The sequence below is a fragment of the Populus nigra genome, chromosome 5 (assembly GCF_951802175.1).
Source record: "Populus nigra chromosome 5, ddPopNigr1.1, whole genome shotgun sequence".
Lineage (NCBI taxonomy): Eukaryota > Viridiplantae > Streptophyta > Magnoliopsida > Malpighiales > Salicaceae > Populus > Populus nigra.
In genome coordinates, this window is record NC_084856.1 from 5,669,008 (window position 1) to 5,693,034 (window position 24,027).

Consider the following 24,027-nt stretch of genomic DNA (forward strand, 5'->3'; position numbering starts at 1 on the left):
AATTTAGTCCTTATTCTTTTTATTTCTTTTTTCCCTAGCTCTTTCCTAACAATTTTATTGATTTTCAATTTCATCATTTAATCCAAGTTTTTGTGTATTACATTATTTGATTTGATCTTCATTTTTTTTATTTTTTTTATTTTTGTTAAAGTTATTTTTCTTTTCAATTTAACCCTCCAATCAAAAATTTTTTGTTTCCCTTTAATATATTTTTTTATTTTGATTTTCACCCTCATTCTTTTAATTATCATTTTTTATTTCAAATCATTTTTCTAAATGATTATTTTTCTTGATTTCATACTTCAATTTTGTATTTGCTAGGAATTGGGCTTCTTGGTTTTTTCATGTATGGTGTTTCTGTTTTAATAATTCAGGTCACGGGTTTGAAAAGTTAACGCGGGTTGATATTCTTTTTTAGGCATTTTTTTTATTTCATCATTTGACATTATTTATTTTTTAAGATTGGCTTTATGGTTTTCTTCAAAAAAAAAACATTTTGGGTTATTCCAATCTCATCACTTAGGCCATAGGTTCTTTGGGTTAAACCAGGTTGGCATGCCCCTTATTATCCAAGTTATGTGTTTATCATGTTACCTCGGGTCGACTTGGACCGATTCTTTTGTCATTTGTTTTTATCCAGTTTCATAGTTTCAAAGGTTTATTTTCCAAGTTATCGTTATTTTTTAAAAATAAAATTATATTATCTCATTAAAATAAAATCAAGTCGTTTATTTTTTTTTATTTCTTTAAAACATGCTTGTAGCATCTAAGACTATTATTGCCTTTTTTTTTCTTGTTTTCCTTATTGTAATTTTAGTTTTTATTTTAATTGATACCTTCTTTTAATGTCTTGTTTTAAATATTTTTTTATTTATATTTTAATTAATATCCCTTTCTATTATTTTATATTTTGTTTATTTAGCTTTTTTTTATTATTTTATATGTATTTAATTTTTAAAGATATTATTCTGATTCATCTATGAATTCTTTTAATATTTTATACAGATGAACTTTATTTTTAAAAATAAAAATATTTATTTTTAAATAAAATTTTCTAATATATACAGGCTTGCATGATATTTTTTTAATTTTATTCAATCAATTTCATGTGTGTGTTTATTTTTATTATCATTTGATTGAATGAAAATTTAATTTTGATAAATAAATTCATTAAACACAACTAGATAAATGACTTTTGTTGTAAGATTAAATATCATGATTTATATTTGTTGCTCAATTTTTCTAGTTTTGTTTTTAGTTATTTTGGTGTAACATGTAATAATTCATTAAACACAACTACAACTAGATAAATGACTTTTGATGTAACATGTAATAATATTTGTACTTTTCTCAACAAAAATCAATGAATTTGATATTGAGAGTAATTTTTTGTTCTCATTACCCATTAGTTATTGTTGGATTGATGAGAGACAAATTCATCTTGTAACTTTTTTTAATCATTATACAATGACTAAATTTTTGTTTTAAAATTCATGCTAGAGATGTTTTTCATATTTTAAATTGGTATTTTAGTTATAATCAAGTGATTGAGGGGAAATTTGGTATTTTAATAAATATAAAATATAATTTAAAAAATAAAAGAGGTTGGCGCAGACAACGCAAGTCCTAATGTGTGGAGTGCCTTTACGGTCTTCAGGCAACACGTGAAGCTTTTCCTAGCAGTCAAATGCCGCCTTCCATGACGATGTTGGAAGCAGTTCAATATCATCCTAGTGGTCATGCGAGTGTAGACGACAAAGTATCGATTGGGCTTCGATGAATTTTTTTCTTCTCCACCCTTTTCTTTCTCTCTCTTCTCTTCAAGTTTCATGTTATTAAGCAAAAATATAAAGGTGTCTTGTCATATGTTTTTTCTTTCCAATTTAGTACGTATTTTTTTATTGTTATTTGTCTTGTTTTTTTTGTTGTTTTTTCAATTTTTTCCCTCATCATTTGGTTTTATTTTTATATCAAATTTGATCCTTATTCTTTTCATTATTATTTTTTTTATTCTTTTTAATTGAAATTTGTTTTTAATTTGATCTCTCATTATTTGATTTTAATTTATTTTTATATGAAATTTAATCCTTACTTTTTTTCATTATTTCATCGTTCACTAAGATATTTTCATAATTCTAACACAACATGCCAATGTATCGTCTCTTCAATGTTGCTTTATTCTGTAATTGTATTTCATGTTCACTTAATACTCTTACAAATACATCGGTTTGCTGCTCTCACTTGACTTGTACATGTGGCTGGCGGAAAGCCTTCACAATTTCATTGTTTGGTGATTAATATACGATAAAGTTATAGCAAAATATATAGCGGTCCTGTTCGAATTAAAACTAGCTTTTGGTACATAATTAAGACACCATATGTAGAATATGACCAAATTTTACCCAGATTTTTCCGGTCTAATTTCAGTAAATCTAAAAAAAAAAACTTGAACAAAGCTATGAGATGATATAAAACTATTGATCCTAAACTTCATTCCACAGTTAAAATCTTGTATTATGATAGTTTTTTATATATATAATATGAGAGAATTAATAATCAAACAGTAAGAAATTTAAATTTAATTATTCTTGTTTTTAATTACATTAATAAAATTAAATACAAGATATATATAGATATATTCAAATTTAAAGTCTAAAAAAAATTATTTAAAAAATGAATCAAAAGATAATAAATTTTTTTATTTTTTTAGAATTCATCTAAATAACTATTTTTTTACTATTTTTTTATAATTATGTTTCATAACATGTCTTAACAAAATAAAAAAGAAAACAAAGTTAAACAAAAACATTCAGTGTTAAAATATATTAAATCAGGGAAGGTACTGGATAAAATGTTAAACAATTAATTGTAATTGATATCGGGGAAAAAAAACTTCCTTCCAAAAAAACCTTCTTTTTCCAAGTTGGTGGGCAAATTAAGCTCAAACAACTGGAATTCTCATCCAAAACTACATGACATGCTTTTCTATGCATTTCTTGGTTTTTCACAAGTTACTCACACAAACGTTTCTTGCATGCAACTTTTATACGCACGCAGAAAGTTTTTCCAGAAGAGTATATATCATTTTCCGTATTAATAATATTGTCCATTGATCACTAATATTTTCATCGATAGCTTGCATGATATAACAACCATCATATAACACATAAATCAACGAGCAACCATGGCTAGCTAATGCATGACCAACTTGAGCATCAATTTCTTCATTAATGATACAATATTTTTTTCCATGAAGAAATTTCAAGATCTGAATGTATAAATATATCGAGCCATTAAGCAAATAGCACAACCAGACCTACATGATAGGAAACAATTTCCAACAAGTAAAGTCCCCATTCTAGATCATAAAGCCTAATAAAGGTTATAAAAGTCAGCCAAAGGCCATGAAAATTAGGTCAAATCATTGAAAATCAAGCCAAACCAGGTTAGGCCAGATGCATATTCTTTAACATTCACTTTATTTTTATTTTCATTTATGTTCTTTTTCACTATTCACTAAAACTCTATATTCTTAATATAGAGTTGTTCTTTTTCACTATTCACTAAAATTCTTTCCATGACCGATGAAACTTTTGGACAATGAAGAGTAATTGATCTCCCTATAATATAGATTTCAGCTCCCTCATGTCTTTAACAACTCTCCTAACAAGTGTAAGTGTTCAATAATGTTGTTCTAGCCATATAAAAATAGCTTCACACTGTTATATTCCATCAATATGAAATTTAATACACAACTTTGTTATGTTCCTTAGATGCATAAAAGCAACTCCATTTCCATGAAGGAATAGGAAAAAATAGCGTGCAAAGTATACATGAAACTTCAACTCTACAAAGAGGTCACTCTCACTATGAAGAGCACTCCTCCACATATCCTAACCAACAAGAATGTTTATCTTCATCGTTCTTTCCCTAACACGCACACGCACACGCACACGCACACTTTTACAAAAAAAAAAAACCTAGACATGAGATGAGATTAACTCTTAAAAACAAACATCATTCCAATCAGGTGGGAAACTCTCCTCTTTGTCATAGAATGTTGCACACTCATTTCTTAAAATTCCATGTCATTGTATTTCTTAAAATTCCATATTGTTGTGAAGGTCAATTTGAACAATTATAATGACCTTACAAAACCCAAGGAGCACATACAAAACACTAGAAGCATCCTAGAACTTATAACAGAAAATAGTGATGTTATATATAACATTCTCCTTATAATATCTCATGAATTTTCTAAGGTGTGGTATTACAGCTTTGGAATGACGTTATCATTATCCTTTACAATATCTATGTGAAGCTCATCTCTCATTTTAATACTAGCATTTTAATTAAAAAACAAAAAAGAAGCATGATTAAGCTCTTTGCCATCACCTAACGAGAAGATGAAAGCACTAGAGCTTATTTTTAGATATTCAGTGAGAAAATGCTAAAGTGGAAAATCTATAACTATTAATTATAGGAACGCCTGTATACACTCTCTAACAGAACTCTTCTTAATGTAAGACAAACAATAAAGAATCATATTTAAGTAGAAGAAGCAAGTGTCACTATACAAAAACACATTTATTTTCAAATAGCAGAATCTCCACGACATCATCAATCCCCCACCAGAGCATAAAAAAGAACACCAAAAGGCATATTCGTGATTGCTTGATATTATCTGAGCTCCTGACCACACCTCTCACCACCACATGTGCTAAGGTATTGACCATCATCTAAGGAAAGTATTTCGTGCAATACCACCTCCTATGAAAAGCGATTCAAATACAAAGAACCCTAACAAGTCTTGTATCTTTCACTATATATGAATATAAGCATGACACTGATTGCCATACACTAAAAGAAGAGATATAAATATTAATCTCCAAAGGATATCTTCACTAATTTTTGAAGAAAAAAATACAACTAGAACAAACAAGAAAATATCATTATGATACACTATCGGAGATAAGATAATTCCTCAGAAATAGTATCTTCATTGTCTTTTGAATTTTTCAAATAAAAATAATTGTTCTTCTCCTTATCTTTATAAGAATCTCTATGCTCCAATGAAATATCCATGAAATGGTCCCTGTGTCTCTTTTTAAATTCTTCAAGTCTTTAGACCATTTATCTCTAAAAAGACCAAGAATCTTTCTCTAGATCTCTAGACCACTTATCTCTAAGGGTCAGAGATCCTTTTTTAATATCTGGGATTGCTTATGCATCCTTGAACACATACACAAATTATATCACTTAATTTTATTCTTACTTTTTCAAGATTATTTTAACAAGCAAACACAAAAATAATAATTAAACTCTCAACTCTTTTAAAAAGATGTTGATAAAATTTTAACAAAAGCTACAAAAGGCAAGCACCCGTCCTTCTTACATACATAGCTACGATAAATATTTTCATGCTATCCTAGCCAATAAGGTAAAATTTATACAAGTATTTCTATATTTTTATTGATTAAAGTTTTCCAAAAATGTATATGTAAAAGACTTGGGAGGGGCAATGATGATGCACTAAAAAATAAGTTTTTCTACAAAGAAATTATGTTTCCATCTATATGGTTGAGCCTAAATAGCTAGGATTTTTTCCCAAAACTTCACTTTCGACTTGATGTTGACTCGGTCTATCTAATCCTACCTTAAATGTTTTTCAATGCATTTATTTAGGTTCCCATGAGCCACCCACTTAGAATTTTCACGCACAAAACTTTTATGTGCACATACAAATATTTTCTAGCAGAACAAGTATCATTTTCTACACTAATAACATTGCTTATCTCCATCATTTTGACCAATGACGCTAATGACACAACAACCATCGCATGAAACATCAACTAAGGAGCAACCATGGCTAGTCAATGGATGACTAGCTTGAGCACTAATTTCTTTACCAATGAAACAATTGCTTTTCCTTGAAAAACTTTCAAGGCTAAGGTGTATAAATACACTCAATTACCAGGCAAATAAGTTAGAGCACAACTAAACCTAAAAGCTAAGAAGCAATTTCTAGCAAGACATGTAGATCATAAAATCCAACAAATGCCATAAAAACAAGCCAAAAATCATGAAAACTAGAGCAAACAATTGAACGTCTAGTCAAACCAAGGCCAACCATATAATTTTTATATTAGATATATATTTCTTAACCTTCACTTTATTTTTTCCCTTCTTGTATATTTTTTCCTCTATATACACATACTAACTTAAACATGAGATTTATTTTATTTAGGTGAATCACACAGCCATCACATAAGCTGTCAACCTAGCCATGGAAAACTTGATTTTTATGTGAAGTTTTTTCATGATTTTATTAAATATTATAATATTTGATAATTTTATTTCTTTTTTAATTTTTTAATGAGTAAAAATAGCGTTACTTTGATATTATATAAAGATATTTGTTGCATTTATTCTTGTTCTTATATTCTCCAATAAGGTAACGAAGATCTCATCATACTTTAGTAGCATGTAATAACATGTACTGATAGTTCTCCTCACTAGCAAGCATTGGATTTTTTAGTGTCAAGAAGATCGAGAATTAATTGATACAGAGATGTTTGGGGGAGAAATTAATTAATTAATTTTTTTCCTTTTGTAATTACTACTCTACATTATTATATTATAGAATACATTAAAAGGTGTGGATGGATTATTATAGATTAACAATGGTCATACACTTACAAAATGTTGTGGACATACTATTCATTTTCTAATAATTCATTTTGGTCCTTAATTTTTTTCTGATTGATCCTAATTTAAGTCCAATTGCTTTTAATTTCTTAGAAAATGATGAAATTGAAAGATGAGGGACCACGATGAAAAAAGACGAGACACATCGGTGGCGTGCTAAAGATTTCGCAAAAAAATATACCTAAGTCCTCAATCTTTTAAAATAACACAATTTATACAATTTAGGTTCCTTTCAATTTATAAAATTCACTTTTGATACATAAGTTCATTTGTATTATTTTTCAATCACTAGTTAGAAGTAAGAGAGAGAGATGGTTGCTAGATTCTAGTTATAAAAGAGAAAATTATCGTTCAAGTTATTTTCCAACAATGAGAGGAGATTGATGGTGATGTTTTAAAGCCTCAATGTTACTTGAAAAAATAGATTTAAGCTGAGGAAGCCAAAACTAGCCCGTTTTTATTTTGGATTTTTAAATTTTTTTTATTATTTTAGGTTGATGAGTTCATTTGTATGTGTTTTAAAGGTGTTGATGAGGTCTATGTTACCTAAAACATGTCGGCCCACGAGTTTGGGCTCTTTTTTAGCATATTTTAAAACAAAATATAAATTTAATTAAAATAAATTTTTAAACACAGTTGAGTTCATACCTCAAATCATTAGTTTAACGAGTTAAGCCATAACACTCGGGTTATTATTTTTTTCTTCCAATATTTATTTTTTTAATTTGATATCTATTTTAATTTTTTTAAAATGATTTTTAAATTTATATTTCAATTAATATCCCTCTTCTGTCATTTTTTTTCTTCTTATTTGAAAAGATTATTCTCATTCATCTATAATTTTTTAAAATTTTTTGTATAAATGAAATTTAGTTTTGAAAATAAAAAAATATTTATTTTCAGATAATATTTCTAATATATGCAACCTTGTATAATCTTTTTTTTCTTTTCTTTTATTCAATCAATTTAATATATATATATATATATATATATATATATATATATGTCTATTTCTAATATGAGAAGCCTTGCATAATAATTTTTTTTATTCAATAAATTTTATGCATGTTAGTTTTTATTATCATTTGATTTAATAAAAAAATAATTTTAATAAACAAATTCATTAAAAACAACCAGCTAAATGACCAGTGTTGCGAGATTAAATATTTTGATCTATATCTGTCTCTCAATTTTTTCAATTTTATTTTTATTTACCGTTAATGATTTTTTTATCATTAATTTATACAAATAATTATTGATTTATTTAATTAGATACATGCATATTTTATATATATATTTAGAAAATATTCTTTTATATAAAAAAATACGTTGACAAGATATGCATGTTCAATTTTTTTATTAAAAAAATAAAATAAAACGCAAATCGAATGACTAGTTTTAACGTGTATTGAGTATAGCGGAAGATTTGAAGTGTATCTATTACCTAACAACCCTAGAACGGTAATAAGTGATGGATTTTGCGTGATTGAGCACCTGTAATTGATTAGGCTCCCTTTACACTGGAGTGAAGAGAAAGGCATGACAGGAAGAAGACGGTTTTTTTCTTAAAAAGAAAACACACAAAGAATTAAAAAGCCGGACATGATCAACCTTTGCTTTGTCTTATCACATCAGTTCTTGTTAATGTCTGCAAACGAAACAGAAAGATGTCAGGTTGGTAGGGAGCACTGGTCTTACTGCACCTTGGCATCTGGCTGCCTGAAGGCTCGATGGATCTCCTAATCACTGAAGGAAACCATGAGGGTGCATGGGAGCCTAAGACTACAAATTCTATATATATATGTCTAATTCAAATATATTTCTTGGCACAGAATTGCTAGGCAGTAATGACAAAGTCATCCATCGAACTCAGCTACGAAACGTCAGGTTCTTGCTGGGATTCTCGAAGGAAAATTAAGCGCCCGATGGTTGTCGTTTTTGTTGAAGTTTTTTCCAATCTAACCACCAATTTAATTCTATAATCTAGAAGAAAAGGATCTTTAGCTATCTTGACTTAGATATATCCCGTTGGAGCTCTGGCAACTCCAAAATTCCAACCCCAAGTCTTGAGCTGATAACAACAGAGAAAGCTCTGGCAACTCCAAAATCCCCATCCCAAGTCTTTGAATACACTGGTGATTTTCCTTTCGAAGATGCGGAGAAGACCATTAAATTACCCTGGCCGTTGAAAAGAAGGTATCCATAATTGCCAAGTATATATCAATATTAAATGGTAGCACGAGGGCATGCTCATCTATTAAAATATGGTGCCAGCTAACACTAAAGCATTCAATTTATCTCCTTGGGTGTGTAGATTTTCTCTCTCGACCTCACAGGTGTGTGGTTGATCTCTAGCAAAACGGCAAATCCAAAGTTAAATCAAAATTTAATTCTAATACTTGCACTGAAAGATCAATTTACAGTAAAAAAAAAAAATTATTTAAGCGCCTGTATTTGGAAGTCCAATGAATCTCGACCAATCCGGTCGAGCCGAGTCTACTTAAAAAAAATAAAATAAAATTAATGGTTATTCACCCGACTGAAATTTGAAATCTTATTTTAAAATAAAATACCTAATCACTTGAACTCCCCAAGATTGATTTCTAGTAGGTTAGATATTGATGAAGGAACTTTATTAAGGCGTAAAAGAGATATAAAAGCAAAGGAAAATGAGTATGTAAAAGTGATATTAAAGATAACGAGGGACACTATAAAATAAGAGAGGGATACCTCCAAACTTGCAAACGGTCGAGACCCACTCAGACATTATCATTGCAGAAGGGAGCGCATGTGCTTTTTGCTGTTGTCTCTTTAGCTTTTCTTTCATTTTTTTTCTTAGCTTTCAGAAAGATATGATACAATCAACAACGATAACCCTGCTCGCAATCACACTCCCCTTTCTTTTTGTCTCCATTATTTTACTTAATGTGCAAACCAAGACTATATGATAAATAATGGACATGAAAAGATAAGGTCAAATTCCATGAAAAAAAGGCTACACAGTACCCCCTCCCCAACACAAAAATCAAAGTGAAGGTCCTCAAAGGACAAGAATGATAAAAACATCTCGTAAATTTCGAGTTTACAGTGTGTTTATAATGGTTATTATTTTTAAAACTTGTGAAATTAATCGAGTTAAATATAAGCTGATTTGAATATTTATATTAATAAAAATAATAAAAAAAATAATAAAAAATGGACCGTGCTAACCTATCATCTAGAAAACATTGACTTTTGTGAGCCTTAAGCCGTAACCAGTTAACACATACATACCCTCGTGAATCACCACTTGTTAATTAAAACTTACCTGCAAAGAAAATGACATGTTGACTATCAAGGGTCGATGATGATATTACCCCCCATACCCAACTCCCTTCAACCAAACAAACCACAATCACTCCCTTTCCTCTCCTCTCCTCCATTCAATTTCTCCCTAACAACAACAGCAACAACAACAAAAATCATGCTAAACCCTGGCACAGAATCGCCCGATGACCAAGTCCATTCAGATGACAGATATAATAGTAATGGTATCCTAAGTTATGGTGTTTTATCAAGAAAAACAACAGATAACTATGGCAACTACCAGGGTTGGAATAGCATGGGCATATTTGGAGCTCAAAGAAAGGATGTACAAGCTGAGGAGTCTGGGGTTTGCTCACCTCCCTTGTGGAGGACTAGTCCACCGAGAAGCCCCCAGCATCGCCAAAATCATTACCGTAGTCTTTCTCCCTCATCAAGAACTCAAGCTATTGCTAGAGGCCAAAAGGAGCTCATGGAGATGGTGAGTAGAATGCCTGAGGGATGTTATGAGCTATCTTTAAGAGATATTGTGGAGCAGCCAATGGTGGTTGCTGATGCTAAAGAAGAAAGTTTTAGCGAAGATAGGAGCATAATCAATCAAGGAGATATGCATATATTAAGAAGGGAACAAGATAAAAAGAAGAAGAAGAAGAAGATTGAAAAAAAAGTGCATATGAATAGAAGTGGAAGCTCAATTAATGAAGGGTTTCTTCTGAAGATGGTTTTTCCAATTTCTTTTGGTTCAAGAAAGAAGAAGAAAAATAATAGTAGTAATCCTCCGATCATCAATAACAGTTTAAGAGATGGAAGGGTTTCTCCGAGGCCTTTGCTATATGATAATGGATCTGAAAAAAGCGCCGATGAAGAGTGGTGGAACAATAAATTCCCAGAATCTAGGGACAGTGAGAGTGGTACTGCATTGAGTAGCAGTAATAGTGGAAGTTCAAAAAGCAGCGGCAGCAGCAGCGGCAGCAGTAGAAGTAGCAGCAGAAACAGCAGCAGGTATATTGCCATGGATGAAATTTTTGTTTAATTGCTTATTTCGTTAAAAACCTTGTTGCAAAGTGACAAAGGTACACAATTTTCCTGATTTTACCCAAGGGAAGGGAGTCTAATCTAAAGATGGTGTTTTTTAGTAGTAAAAAGGCCAGACTCAACTAAATTTGATCTGCTATTTCCAATTCTAACTCACTTAAATCCTAGATCAAACGCTAGGAGTATTTTTCTGGAGAACTAGGAGGATGCTAGGAGAACTTGAATGTAACTACTCTGACACGAAACAGGGGAATCATGGCAGGAACAGAACCTTATATAGAGCTGTCCCTTAATAAACAAAGTAATTAATCAATGGTTCTGAAATCAGTTCGTGCACTATAAAGTAAAATTTTGTATAGAATTCTTCTTGTGTCATCTAACTAAAAAGCAACAGCCCACCGGTCAAAAGTCTTCGCTGAGGAAACACAATAATGACAAATAGAAAAATGAACCACACAAGATTTCCATGTAACTTTCTGTTCTGTCCAAACCCTTTAACTCAGCAAGGACTAGGAATTTAAGTTTGTGTGTTTCTTTTTGCAGCTGTAGTTAAAGAGAAAGCAATTAATTTTGAGTCTATGATGTCCAAATGTTTTGTTTGTAACTTGGGGTTCTTGATTGCAATGCAGGCACGGAAGAGGTGGTTGCTGGTCTTTCATTTTTGCCAAGAAAGGCAAAGCAGCAAAATGAATATATGATCCGTCTTGTGTAAATTAGACTGGGTGTGTTGCACGTAATGTTTTTGCTATCCCTCTGCAAATAATGTTGAAATATCTGGCAGAATATAAAAGATTCTAATGTCAGCTAAGATTTCCAGCAATGTATATCCTTGCTTGCTGATGCTTTAAGTATCTGCTACGAATTTTATTTATTTATTTTTATTTCAGTTTCTATACCGACTTGCATACCATGTTTGAGTGTGGGTAATGAAATCTATCTATTTTTCAATATTACGTTTTTTTTTCCTATAGTTTAGGTGACGAGTTTGAAAAAATATATATATAATACTTTTATTTCGTCCTTTTCATGGTAGATTTTGAAACCAAAATTAATTATCTTAATTAACCGTCCTAAAAGAAATTAAGAAAAACAAACATTTTTTTTTTAAAAAAAAACCTGAATTTAACATATATTTTTTTATGTGATGAGATAAGATGATAAAAAATAATTTTTATGAGTCAAAAAAATTATTTTATAATAAACTTAAATTTAACATAAACTAATTGAGAAAGAGAATTCATTCTTCCCCTGCAACAAAAAGCATTGTTTACTTGAACAATGTTTTTTTTTGTTTTTTTTTTGTTATTTTTTATGATTTAGTTTTTTTTTTCAATTTTATTCTTTAATAGATTTATTTATCTCGATTTTATAATTCAGGTCATAATTTTAACGGGTCAATATAGGTTTCTTTTTGTTATTTTTTTAGTTGAATTCTTTTCTCAATTTCATTCTTGAACATTTAGTTCATTTGGAATTAGGTTTCAGAATTGTTTTTGGTTTGTTTTCTATAAAATTATCTCGATTTTAATACTTGGATTACAGGTTAACTCAAATTAACTCCGGTTTTTTTTATATATCTTTTGTTTAAAAAAATAAAAAAGAGAATTGTTTTAATAAAATATTATTTAATTTTTTAGTTTGTTTTCAAATATTTTCAAATAAGATTATAACATGATATTTTATTCATGAATTTTATGCAATCGCTTTAACATGTACATGTTTATTTTTATTATTTGATTAAATAAAAAATTAATTTTAAAAAATAAAATTATTAAATACAATCAGATCCATAGTTCTTGTTGTGACATCAATATATATATATATAACTTTTAGCTACTATTTTTTATCAGATATAATTTATGATCTATTCATTTAATTAAATGTATGAAACCAGTTTTGAATTTTTTTAATGTCAAAAAAACACAATTGAAAATGCTAGCACATTCATTTTTCTTATTCCAACCACAATGAAATGCGACAAACTTACTAGTTATGTCCTATAAATTGTATTTATTTAAAACGTGGCCAATAAAATAAATAATAAAAATGACTTTTATTTTATTGTTAAGGTTGCCTTAGCTAAGAGTTTGCCTAATTACCTGTCATCATAATTGACGGTCACATTTCAGCATAATTTGAGTTTCTCACTTTTCTAACATTATTAAATAAAGCATTTGTTGAAAAAAAGTCATAATTAGCTGTATGACGGTGGTGACAGTGTTTTGAACATTCTAGAAAGCTGTACACTTCTGCTCCTAGTTTTAAAATCCAATCTGACTTCGTTGATTGATCTCAAATTAAAATTGAGCTGGATTAAAAAAAATAGAGAAAAAAAAAATTTAATGTAACCTGGTGAATTGACCCGATCAAAAATCAGGTTACCCTGATCAAAAATCAGGTTACAACACGTTGATTTTTTTTATTAAAATGATGTCATTTTGATTTTTTCCCAAACGACCCAGTGACCCGGTCAAAACCCGGAACCCGGGCTTTAAACCAGGCCGGGTCTGAAAACTATGTTTGTGCCCTTCCAAAAATAAGAAAACCATTTTTTTATTCTTTAATCTTTATTTTTTAAAAAAAATTGGTTTTGGGATTCAATATATTTAATGAGAAAATAATTTTGTTGCTGCTAGTAGGGCGCCTAATTTTCTTGATTCTTCTAAATTAATCAGCAAAATAATTTTTTTGATCTTTCTAAATTAATCTTTATTTGTTGATTAAAAAGATTAAACTCATAAACCCACTAAATATATAATTGATAATAATAATGATGATTATAATAATTATAAGAGAATATTAGTTTATTTAGCTCAATACTAGATTATTGACTCACGCTATATTGGAGGCCTGATCAAATTATTTATTAACATAAAAAAGTATTTAAACATTACTAATATAATTTGACTAAAAAAATTTTAAGATGATATTTTTTAATATTAAAATAATAACATATTAAATTGACTCAGGTTAACTTATATTAACCTATCAAATTTGTGACATGAGTTATAAAATCATGATGTACATAAAGCAAGTCAAAAAAATTATAAAATTCAATTTTCAATGAACCTAATATTAAATTATGAAATTAAAAAAATCAATTAAAAAAAAACAAAAAATAACTCGAGTTAACATGTTAAATTCATGACATGATTCATGAAATGAGGATAATCAAATAAAAATTAAATCAAAACAAATTATGAAACCTAATTTCCAATCAACCCAATGTTAAAGAATAAAATTGAAAAGAAATCAATTAAAAAAAGAATATAAAAATAACTCAAGTCAACCCAGTTTAACCTGCCAAACCTATAATCTGGGTTATGATACCACGATAATCTCATATAAAAAACAAACAAAAAAAATAACTTAGGTCAACCAGAGTTGCTCTAACGAACTTGCAATTTGGTTCATTAGATTAGGATAACTCTATATAAAGCAAATTAAAAAAAAATTGAAGCACAATTCCCAACAAACTCATTGTTGAAAAAATAATTGAAAAAAAATCAATATATAAAAAGAACATAATAAAACGATTCAAGTCACCACAAGCTGACTTGTAAAACTTGTGATTCAGGTAATGAGACTAAGATAATCTAATATAAAATAAACAAAGCAAATTATGAAACCTAATTTCAAATAAACATGATGTTGAAAGATGAAATAAAAAAAAATAACAATTAAAAAAAACTGAAATCAACTGAATTAACCTGTTAAGCTCATAATTTGAATCATGAAGCTCAATCTCTAATAAATTAAAAGTTTAAAGATTAAAATAATAAAAATTAAAGATAAAAATAACACGATATCATTTTATGAAATGATGCTTAGTGGAACCATTTGTAGTTTTTGTTAATAATAATAATAATAATAAAGTAAAAGTATTAATTTATAAAATGGAAATTTAGGAATGTGTACATCAAACAGTAGGATAAGTAGGAAGATACATTAGTACAAAAAAACAGAACAAATTTTCTTGTCATGTAGCAGTTGTGTCTATTAGATGTCGGCTATGATTTGTTAGCAAAGGCTCTTGGTTTAGGTAACAGTATTTTCGGTTTGGATTAATTTTTATTTTAAAAAATAACTAAATTAATTTTTTAAAATTTAATATAAAAACTAGTTTAAACCAACTTAGTTTGGTTTGATTTATGTAGTTACAAACCAAAAAAACTAGAAAAAACACCGACCCAAAAATAAAACACTTTTAAAATGCCTTATGGCTATCACAATCACATCTACATCCCTCAACAAAATGCTATTTAAAATCCTAAACCATATCTAACCCTGAAAAATAGACGCAAAGAACATGATAAAAAAACAAAGAATTTATGACATTTACAATCATTTATGCTAATTATATAACTCATGATTGATGAGATGCTCATAATTTATCAACCCTCACGACTCTGCAATTGTTTACCGTTTTCTACTTGGACATTAACGACCCAGATCTTGACCTGGCAATAAAACAAAATATATTTAAGAGAGAGAGAGAACGTGATGAGAGGATTATTTTGGTTTAGGTTAGGGTTGGGAAGGAAATTGAGTGTGTGTGTATATAAATAAGTGTTGGTTGAACCAATTTGGTTTGGTTTGGTTTCTTTTATATATATATATATATATATATATATATATATATTTGGTCTTTCAAAGACTTGGACCCAACTCTCCGTTTTTCTGCAAAATAAGACAGTCGAGTTGAAAATCGGGGGAGTTTATATTCAAGCAAGTGTAAAGAGAGGGTAATACTTGTGGAGATTGGTTAGCTATATTGCAAGGCTGATTTGGAGCGTGGCAAGATCCTTTTAGAAACTGTCTTGTGCCTCTTTTGTGGGCTGAGTAGTGATTACAGAAGATACTCAATTTCTTAGAGTATCTGCTGTGTGGCTTGGGCCTGTGGGCTTGAAAGAATTTCTTAGAGTATCTGCTGTGTGGCTTGGGCCTGTGGGCTTGAAAGAGATACTTGGACTAAATAAATGAATTTCTTAACTCCCCTCTCAATTCCAGACTCTAACTTCTAACATCCGACGCAATCACGGAGCTAATTTCATTAGTATAGTCCAATCACTGAGCTAATTTCCTCTAACCAGGATGCAAGCTCTTTTTTTTTTTTTTTTACTGCAGTTTTTTCTGTATATAAAACACTCGATATATATTAAGATAATGTAAAAAAGATATTATATTAATAAATATAGTAAAAAAGATATTATATTGATAAAATTCACTCCAATCTACTTTGAACCAATAATAAATTTCTTAGCTTCCCCTCTCCATTCCAGTTCCAGGCTCTAACTTCTAACATCCCTAGTAGTCACTAAGCTAATTTATTGGTTAAAGACTTTAAGGTCAGGTTAGTAGATGACCGATTATGATAATCTATATAATATTCAATTGTGAAAATTCTCATTTTTAGAGTGATTATTGAAATCTTATTTTTAATTAAAATTTTATTTCAACATAGAAAAAAAATTAAGAAGATACTTTTTATATTTTATTTTTTCCAAATAATTATTCTTCTCGAAAAAAGTTGTGTTTCATCTAATCAATGTGTTGTTTTACATAGTTATCATTTATATGTCATTAAAATTTTATGTAATAAAAACAAGGAGACGTACAGTTTTTTGTATTTTATCTTATGAACCATTTTGCTTTTTATTGTTTCATATAGTAATGAATTACATTCAATTTAAGACTCGTATCCGAATAAAAGTAAAAATAAAAAGACTTTTTTCTTGAACCATTGTGCTCTTCAGAAAAATTATGTTATTTTATCTTAATGAAATTGTTGTTTTCAAATGTTTAATTAAAATGCCCTGTCAACAAAAAAATAAAATTAATTAAGAAGACACTTTTGATTTTCATTTTTCTAAATCATTGTGCTTCTCGTAAAGGTTGTGTTAAATACCTGTTTTGAAGTGTGGTTGCGATTATTTTTAAAAGTACTTTTCGTACTGAAATGCATCAAAATAATATTTTTTTTATTTTTTTTTAAATTATTTTTAAGATTAGCGCATCAAAACGATGCAAAACATATAAAAAAAATAATTTTTTTTAAAAACACGGCAAACCACGTTTCCATTCATCAAGTAATCAATTATGTTTAATTAAAACATCATTAAAAAACGAATTAAGGAGACACGTTTTATAATATTTTTTTTCCCTGAATCATAAGGAGATCTTGTTTCATCTTAATTAATATGTTGTTTTATACAGTAATTACTCATGTTTAATTATATTGTCATTGTTAAAATAAAAATAAAATCTAGGAGATTTCTTTTTTTTTTCTTGAACAATTGTGCTTCTTTAAAAGATTATGTTGTTTCATCTTAATCGATTTTTTATTTCACAAGTATTATTAATTAGATTGAATAATTCATTAGCAATTGTAACCAATATGTTGTTTCACCAATATAATTGGATTGAAGAGTAAAGCAACTAGTAGAAATAGAAATATCCTCAATCAAAGAATTCATGAATTTGAAAATGGAAAAAAAATGAAAAGGAATAAAATTAAAATCATGAAGAAAAAATTACTCAATTAATTTTTCTAAATATTAAAAGTAATATACATATCTTGCGTACACAACACAGAACGAACACACATCTAGTTTACATAGAAAAAGAAGAAAAAAGAAAACAACCCCAATTACATTTTATAAATCAACTTCGCGATTAACACCATTTTATCACATAAATGGTGCAGCTGGTAATGTTTATTTAGGATGACAATTTATGTAATTAATTGAGTAAAAGCACACAGAAAACCTTAACATGAGTAAAAGCACACAGAGACCAGCTGCACGACGGTCATCTCCTCACAAGAGCCAGGAGTAAACAACTACTTGTTCGTTCATAGCCTAAGTTGTTCAAGGCATGATTGAACTTCTATCTCGTGATGGCCATTAGCCTCCAAGGATTCCTTGTACGTCATCCCTCGGTAGCCCAATGGGTGAAAATGATCCACAAACTTTGTCGCCGGAATCACAAGGGTGTCTAGAGATGGTCCATGAAGTGTGGCAAGAGAGATTCTTCTGACCTTGTTGGTGTCCACCACCACCTGATGAATATGACTCTTATACTTGCCATTGGTTAGAACCTGCAGTAAGAACACAGCATTTACGGCCAACCATGAGAAAATTAATTAGATCAGGGATAGAGTGATTTTGAACGCTTGAATTTATTTGATTTCCATAATTAAGTGAGTGCATGATTTTCATAATGAAGTGTCTAAGCGGATTTCTATTAATTAAAATATTTATGTGTTCATTAAAATATCAAGATAACATTTAATAAATAAGCATAAGAAATTATGAGAAATATTTTTTGCTTTCAAACTTTAATTTTTTCCCTTATAAAAATAAAATATAAAATAACTCAATTTCTTTTTTATTTGACCAATTCAATAATATTGACCTCTTTTTATTTATTATAATTGTCTTTTTTCTAAAACAGTTTTGGTACAAACATACATTAATAAGTTTAAAATAATTGACATCCACAGGATACAAATATATCTAAAATCATTTCACATTTCACACTTTTTAAACCAGATACTTATTTAAACAAAATTAAAAATCAGACATCAAATAACTTTCACGCACTCAAAATCATGTTATATTAATTAGATTTTAATTGATTGAACATGTATAATTTTGGGGATATATTTTTTCTTATCAGGATTTATAAATTTCTAAACTTTCCAAGAAAATTCTCAGATCCCAGTCAATATAGCATCCCCTTAAAAATTCTAATTATATAAGTTTACGCGGCTATTAAAAGTATTTGTGCAATAAAAACATAAAATAATGAAAAAAATTTAGTATGTAATATATGTTGATGAGTTTATAATACAAGTTTCAATTATATATGAATTTTTTTTTATCCTGCTGCAGATATTTGCTTAAAACAAACGAAGTATATACTAGCTAGATATATGTGTTATTCTCAAACGGAACACCAAGCCGTTGATAATTTGATACTTGGAAGTTTCAAATCTCATATTTTGGAAGTGATGGAATAAAAATTTAGAGATGGAGGGGAGATGGCGCTATATCCCCATCCTATAGCACAAAATCTATTGAACCTCCTCGGTAGTGGATCAAGATAATAATTAATGATCTTTAGGTTATATCGCGACTAGTTATTAAGAGGGGAAAAAGATTGTGTCGCAGAGGACTTCAGTTACCTCCAGATGATCTCCGATTTGAATTAGGAAGGCATTACGAGGTATATATACGTTGATCCACTTCCCTTTGTGCGATAGCACTCGGAGACCGCCATTCACATCTTGTATGAGAGAAACAAAGAAGCCAGGGTCGGTGTGCGAAGGCACTCCAATAGAACCTTTTGACTGGAAATTGGGTGGATAGACATTCATGGCAGAAACATCAAATCCTGACTTCAGATTGAAGAACTTCTCGATGTAAAACTCTTCAAGTCCCAAGATCTTGGATATCGCCCTCGCCAAACCAATTTTAACATCTTGAAATCTCTTGAAGTACTCTTCTAGGGCCTTGCTGTAATTTATTAACAGAAAATTAAGGGCTTAGCGTTAGGGCACGTATAGATAGAGTCCTGAGAGCAAGACGCAAAATTGCATGTTTTGTGCTTAATTTTCATTTCTTAAAGAAAAGGCCACTGGTCTGTCTGTACCTGAGGCTAGCTGGTTTAGCAGGGCAATGGAATTGGGGATGCGCTACCACCTTGAGATATTCCCTATTTTCCTCAGCATGGGAATTTAAACCCCACATGATCCTATCTGCTGGGCTACTTTTCACGTACTCCTTCCTCTCCTCCTCCTTCGTCACTTCAAAGAAATCAGCAATTCCCTCCAATGCACCTTCAATCACACTATCGGGGACGCCATGATTTACCAGCTGCAAAGATCACTAAAGCTTAATCGATAACCATGCATGACACGTTTTTATATATAGATATTATAGCTATTCGTCAAAAAGATGACATGGTAACCATGATGCATGTACAGTCACTGCACATCGTATAGTTAATTTGCGAGGCATTAACGTATATAATTAATTAAGAACAGAAGTTGTTTCATGATAGAAAAACATAAGTTATTGGGCCATAATTTGACGTAGAAAAAGTTTCTAGCTAGGTTGTGGATTAGTTATTTTCACACACTTACATATAATATTGGAGCTCTTTTTCACTCCTTAATTTTGTCAATTATTACGATTGATCGAGAAAATAGAGTTTTGAGGGTACATACATAGAAGAATCCGTACTCGTCACATGCGTTGCTTAGATTGTCGAGGGCCTTGGATTGTTGGATGGGATCATCAGAGAAAAGCATGAGGAAGTCGATGGTTGGGATATCTTCATCGACTGCCAAAACGGAGTCCATGGGAATATTGATGTTGGAGAAGGGGACAGAGGTTATGTTGGTGTGTTCACAAGTCTCTTGGGTATGCACTGGAGATGTTTGAGCCATATGATTCTGAATATGTGTGTGTTTGTGGAGAGATCGAGTGGGATACCAACTAGGGATTAAATAAAGCAAGGAAGGCCTAGTCTGTTCATGTGCATGGATAACAACTTCCACATTTATAGACGGCCTTGTAAAGCAACTTGAATTAATATATAATAAACAAAAGAGAACGTGTAGCTCCCTAATTAAATTAATAAACTACATCCTTTGAAAAATTATCTGTATAACTAGACGAACAACCGAGGTTTTTCCCAGCTCCTCAGTGAAGGAGCTGCCCCTTTTATTTTTCTTTTCCCTATTTTTAGAAGAAAAAATTCTTTTCATTTAATTCTTTTTATAGTCTAATTAGATCAGATTAAGTTTGAAATTATAATAGAAACATCAAATTAAGAGATAAAGAATTAAAATATAAAATATAAAGAGAATACATGGTCAATCATAAATTTATGATATATAATTTTTTTTTTATTTTTTGCTTCTAGAGTTTGTGCATGAGAGAAGAGGGAATCGCTAAAAAATAGTATAGCAAGAGAAAGTTATTGTTTGTTATGATTCTAGCAATTAAAATAATAAAATTTGATGTTAAAGAGTTTCATTCAATAAAAAAAGCTTGATTGTGATGGTTTTTGGCTTTCATCTTGCAAAAATAAAAAAAGAGTAAAGAGTTCCATTAAATTTAGATTTTTTAGATCTAGTTTATTTTTATGTTTTTGAATGATTTTGGGGTGTTTTTAGAATTAATAGATTATTTATAAAAGTTTTTTCAGTGTTTTTAATGATTTTTTAAGTAAAAACAATTTTAAAATTGGATTTATACAATAAACGCATTTGTAATATTGATTTTTCAACAAATAATTGTTGCTCCTTGTATGACCTATATGGAGATAGTTTATTATTCCCATTTGGCCAGACTACCTTTGGCTGGTTCCTTGATCAATGTGACTGGATTTGGTCGAATTCTTCCAATGCGTGAATAAATTTTATCCAAGGAATTGGCGGTTACTTTTAATCTAATTTAAGACTATAAAAGTTCTGTTGACATTAGAATTAAATAGTTAATTTCACGAGCAAATATGGCCAAGCCGTCGTTAGGTGAAGATAGTTGATGAGAACTTTCCTTCTTCTTGCTTCTTAGATTTCCCTTCCTTTTGTTTATTACTATTTACAATATATTTTTGTAGATGCTTCAGCGACCGTAAAACAAGAGTTAATGCGTTGAGTCTTTTAAAATTGCTGCCAGTGAAAGGATGCTGCACCTGGTCCATGTATGGCAACCTTCATTAAATTGGTCTTCGTCTCTTTGATATTAAAATGGAAGGGAACGAGGATTGAATTTTTTTTTTTTAGTTTAACGTGGATTGAATTATTTATTCTTTATATTATGTCAACATGATGTTTGAGCCATAGATTCTGAATTAGATGTTGCTCGAGCTATGTTACAGGATTGTATTATTTATTCTTTATAAAAATAATGTCGCACGTATGTTTTAAAATGAGAAGAAAAAAAAAAACTTCTATTTGGGTTATAGTTTGGAATGGGTCAAATAATTAAGTTAGTTTTATTTAAATCAGAAGATAAAAAAAATAGCAATGATAGAACCGAAAGTTAAAATAACAATCACGATAATTTGGGAAAAAAAACTTTTTTTAAAAAAAAAGATAATGTAGTTCAATTTTCACTCAATTAAATATGAAATGATAAAATTAGATAAAAATAAAAAATAAATATAAATTAGCTTGAGTCAACTCAAGTTAACAAGATAAACATGTAATCTAGTTAATAAGGGGTTAGTTAACCCGAGTTAATCTATCAAAACCTACAGTTTAGATCATGAGATCGGAATAACCCGATAGAAAATAAATCAAAGACAATCATAAAGCCTATTTTTTAAAAAAATAAAATTGTTGAACAATCAGAAAATAAAATACGTAAAAAGAAGAAGATATCAACTTACATTAATCTTTCAAACTCGTGACCCGGATTATTAGACTAAAAGCACCATACACAGAAAAGTTGTGAAGCCCAATCTTTAACTAATCAAATATTAAAAGATGAAAGTGAGAACAAGAAAATCAATTATACAAAAATATCCAAAATAAAAAAAAAATAATTAAAATAATGAAGATCAAAATTGAAATAAAACATAAATTAGAGGACTATAAAAGTGAAATTGAAAACAAAAATTAATGTAACAAAAGAACAAAAAAAAACAAGGACCAAATTGAAAAAAATAATATATCATAAATTTGAATTAAAGGATGAAATATGAAACAAAAAAAAAACTTGTATAAAAGGGTCAAGAAAAAAATCAAAAGAATAAGGACCAAATTAGAAAAAATAAAATATTATGAATTAGGATTGAAGGATGAAATTGAAAAACAAATAAAACTTTTACAATACGGCTAATACCAAAAAATAAAAATCAAAAGAATAATGACCGAAGTTGATATATGAATAACATAAATTATTGATTAACTATGTAATTCAAAAAACTTTCAATACAAACTAAAAGAGAACCTCCTCATAAAGCACTATTCATTTGAATAATATTTTATATTTATTTTTTAATTTGTTTTAATTTCATCCTTTAATATTTTTATGTATTGGTGATTGAGCTTTATAATTTATTTTAATTTCTTTTCTATAGGTTTATCCTTATCTTATATCCTACATCGTAGGTCGCACGTGTGCAACATCATGACGATCATCCTTCTAGATCGGGATAGTCGAGAATGACGTGGGAGGAAAGGACAAGATATTCTTGTTAGTAAAAAAAAAAGAATGAGAGTCGTCACCTAGTATTTTGGTTACTAGAAACCTAACTACTCTCAGAGTTCGGGTGAGGAGACTGTTTGCGTAAATGATATGTATTAACACCCTTAATACACCTTACTTGAGGCAAGCTGCATTGTTTATTTGTATGATATAAACTAAGAAAATATTGTGTTTTCTAACTGTTATTATGTTTAAGGTTGAATAGAAGTTCTCCTTACTCCTCTCCAGTAAAGAGGTTATTATCTTATTAGGTAAAAAACATAATCATTCTAATGTCAATATAAAAAATAAAAAATAAAAAATAAAAAATAAAAAATAAATTGTCATTTTATTTAATATCATGAATATATCTTACGTATAAGTTTATAATCTCATATATTAAAAATAAAAACTGTTTTGGTATTTACGAAATGTAAGCCAAAATCCTTTGGGATTTTACAAATTTGTTGTAAAATCTATTCAAAATATTCCAGTTTTTTAAAATAAATGTTTAAATTGTTTTTTTTAGGATTTTTAGCCATATGAAAGAAAAAAAAAGAACTAGTTTTTTTTACCGGGTTGACTTAAAATTTTTAGTTCGACTATAAAGCAATCGAAAAATCTTGGTTTAACCCAAAAAAGCCCAAAAAACAAAACCAAAGTAAAAAAATAGATTAAACACCTAAAAAAAAATTCTTGAATGAAATGGATTAAACACCAAAACAAATGAAGAACATGAAAAACACTAAACATGAACCCGAATGAACCCAGCAAC

At 29.1% G+C, this 24,027-nt stretch overlaps 2 protein-coding genes across 2 annotated transcripts; one reads left to right on the top strand and one right to left on the bottom strand.

Annotated features, from left to right (window-relative positions):
* Positions 1 to 10,022: 10,022 nt before the first annotated feature.
* Positions 10,023 to 11,939, top strand: LOC133693795 (uncharacterized). Its single transcript, XM_062115117.1, has 2 exons — positions 10,023 to 11,013; positions 11,676 to 11,939. Exons 1-2 carry the CDS (start codon positions 10,052 to 10,054, stop codon positions 11,734 to 11,736), a joined length of 1,023 nt encoding a protein of 340 aa, XP_061971101.1. The 5' UTR covers positions 10,023 to 10,051; the 3' UTR covers positions 11,737 to 11,939.
* Positions 11,940 to 17,579: 5,640 nt separating this feature from the next.
* Positions 17,580 to 20,572, bottom strand: LOC133693213 (2-oxoglutarate-dependent dioxygenase 19-like). Its single transcript, XM_062114386.1, has 4 exons — positions 20,279 to 20,572; positions 19,702 to 19,925; positions 19,235 to 19,565; positions 17,580 to 18,145 (listed from the first exon to the last, which is right to left on the bottom strand). Exons 1-4 carry the CDS (start codon positions 20,498 to 20,500, stop codon positions 17,900 to 17,902), a joined length of 1,023 nt encoding a protein of 340 aa, XP_061970370.1. The 5' UTR covers positions 20,501 to 20,572; the 3' UTR covers positions 17,580 to 17,899.
* Between the last annotated feature and the right edge of the window lie 3,455 nt (positions 20,573 to 24,027).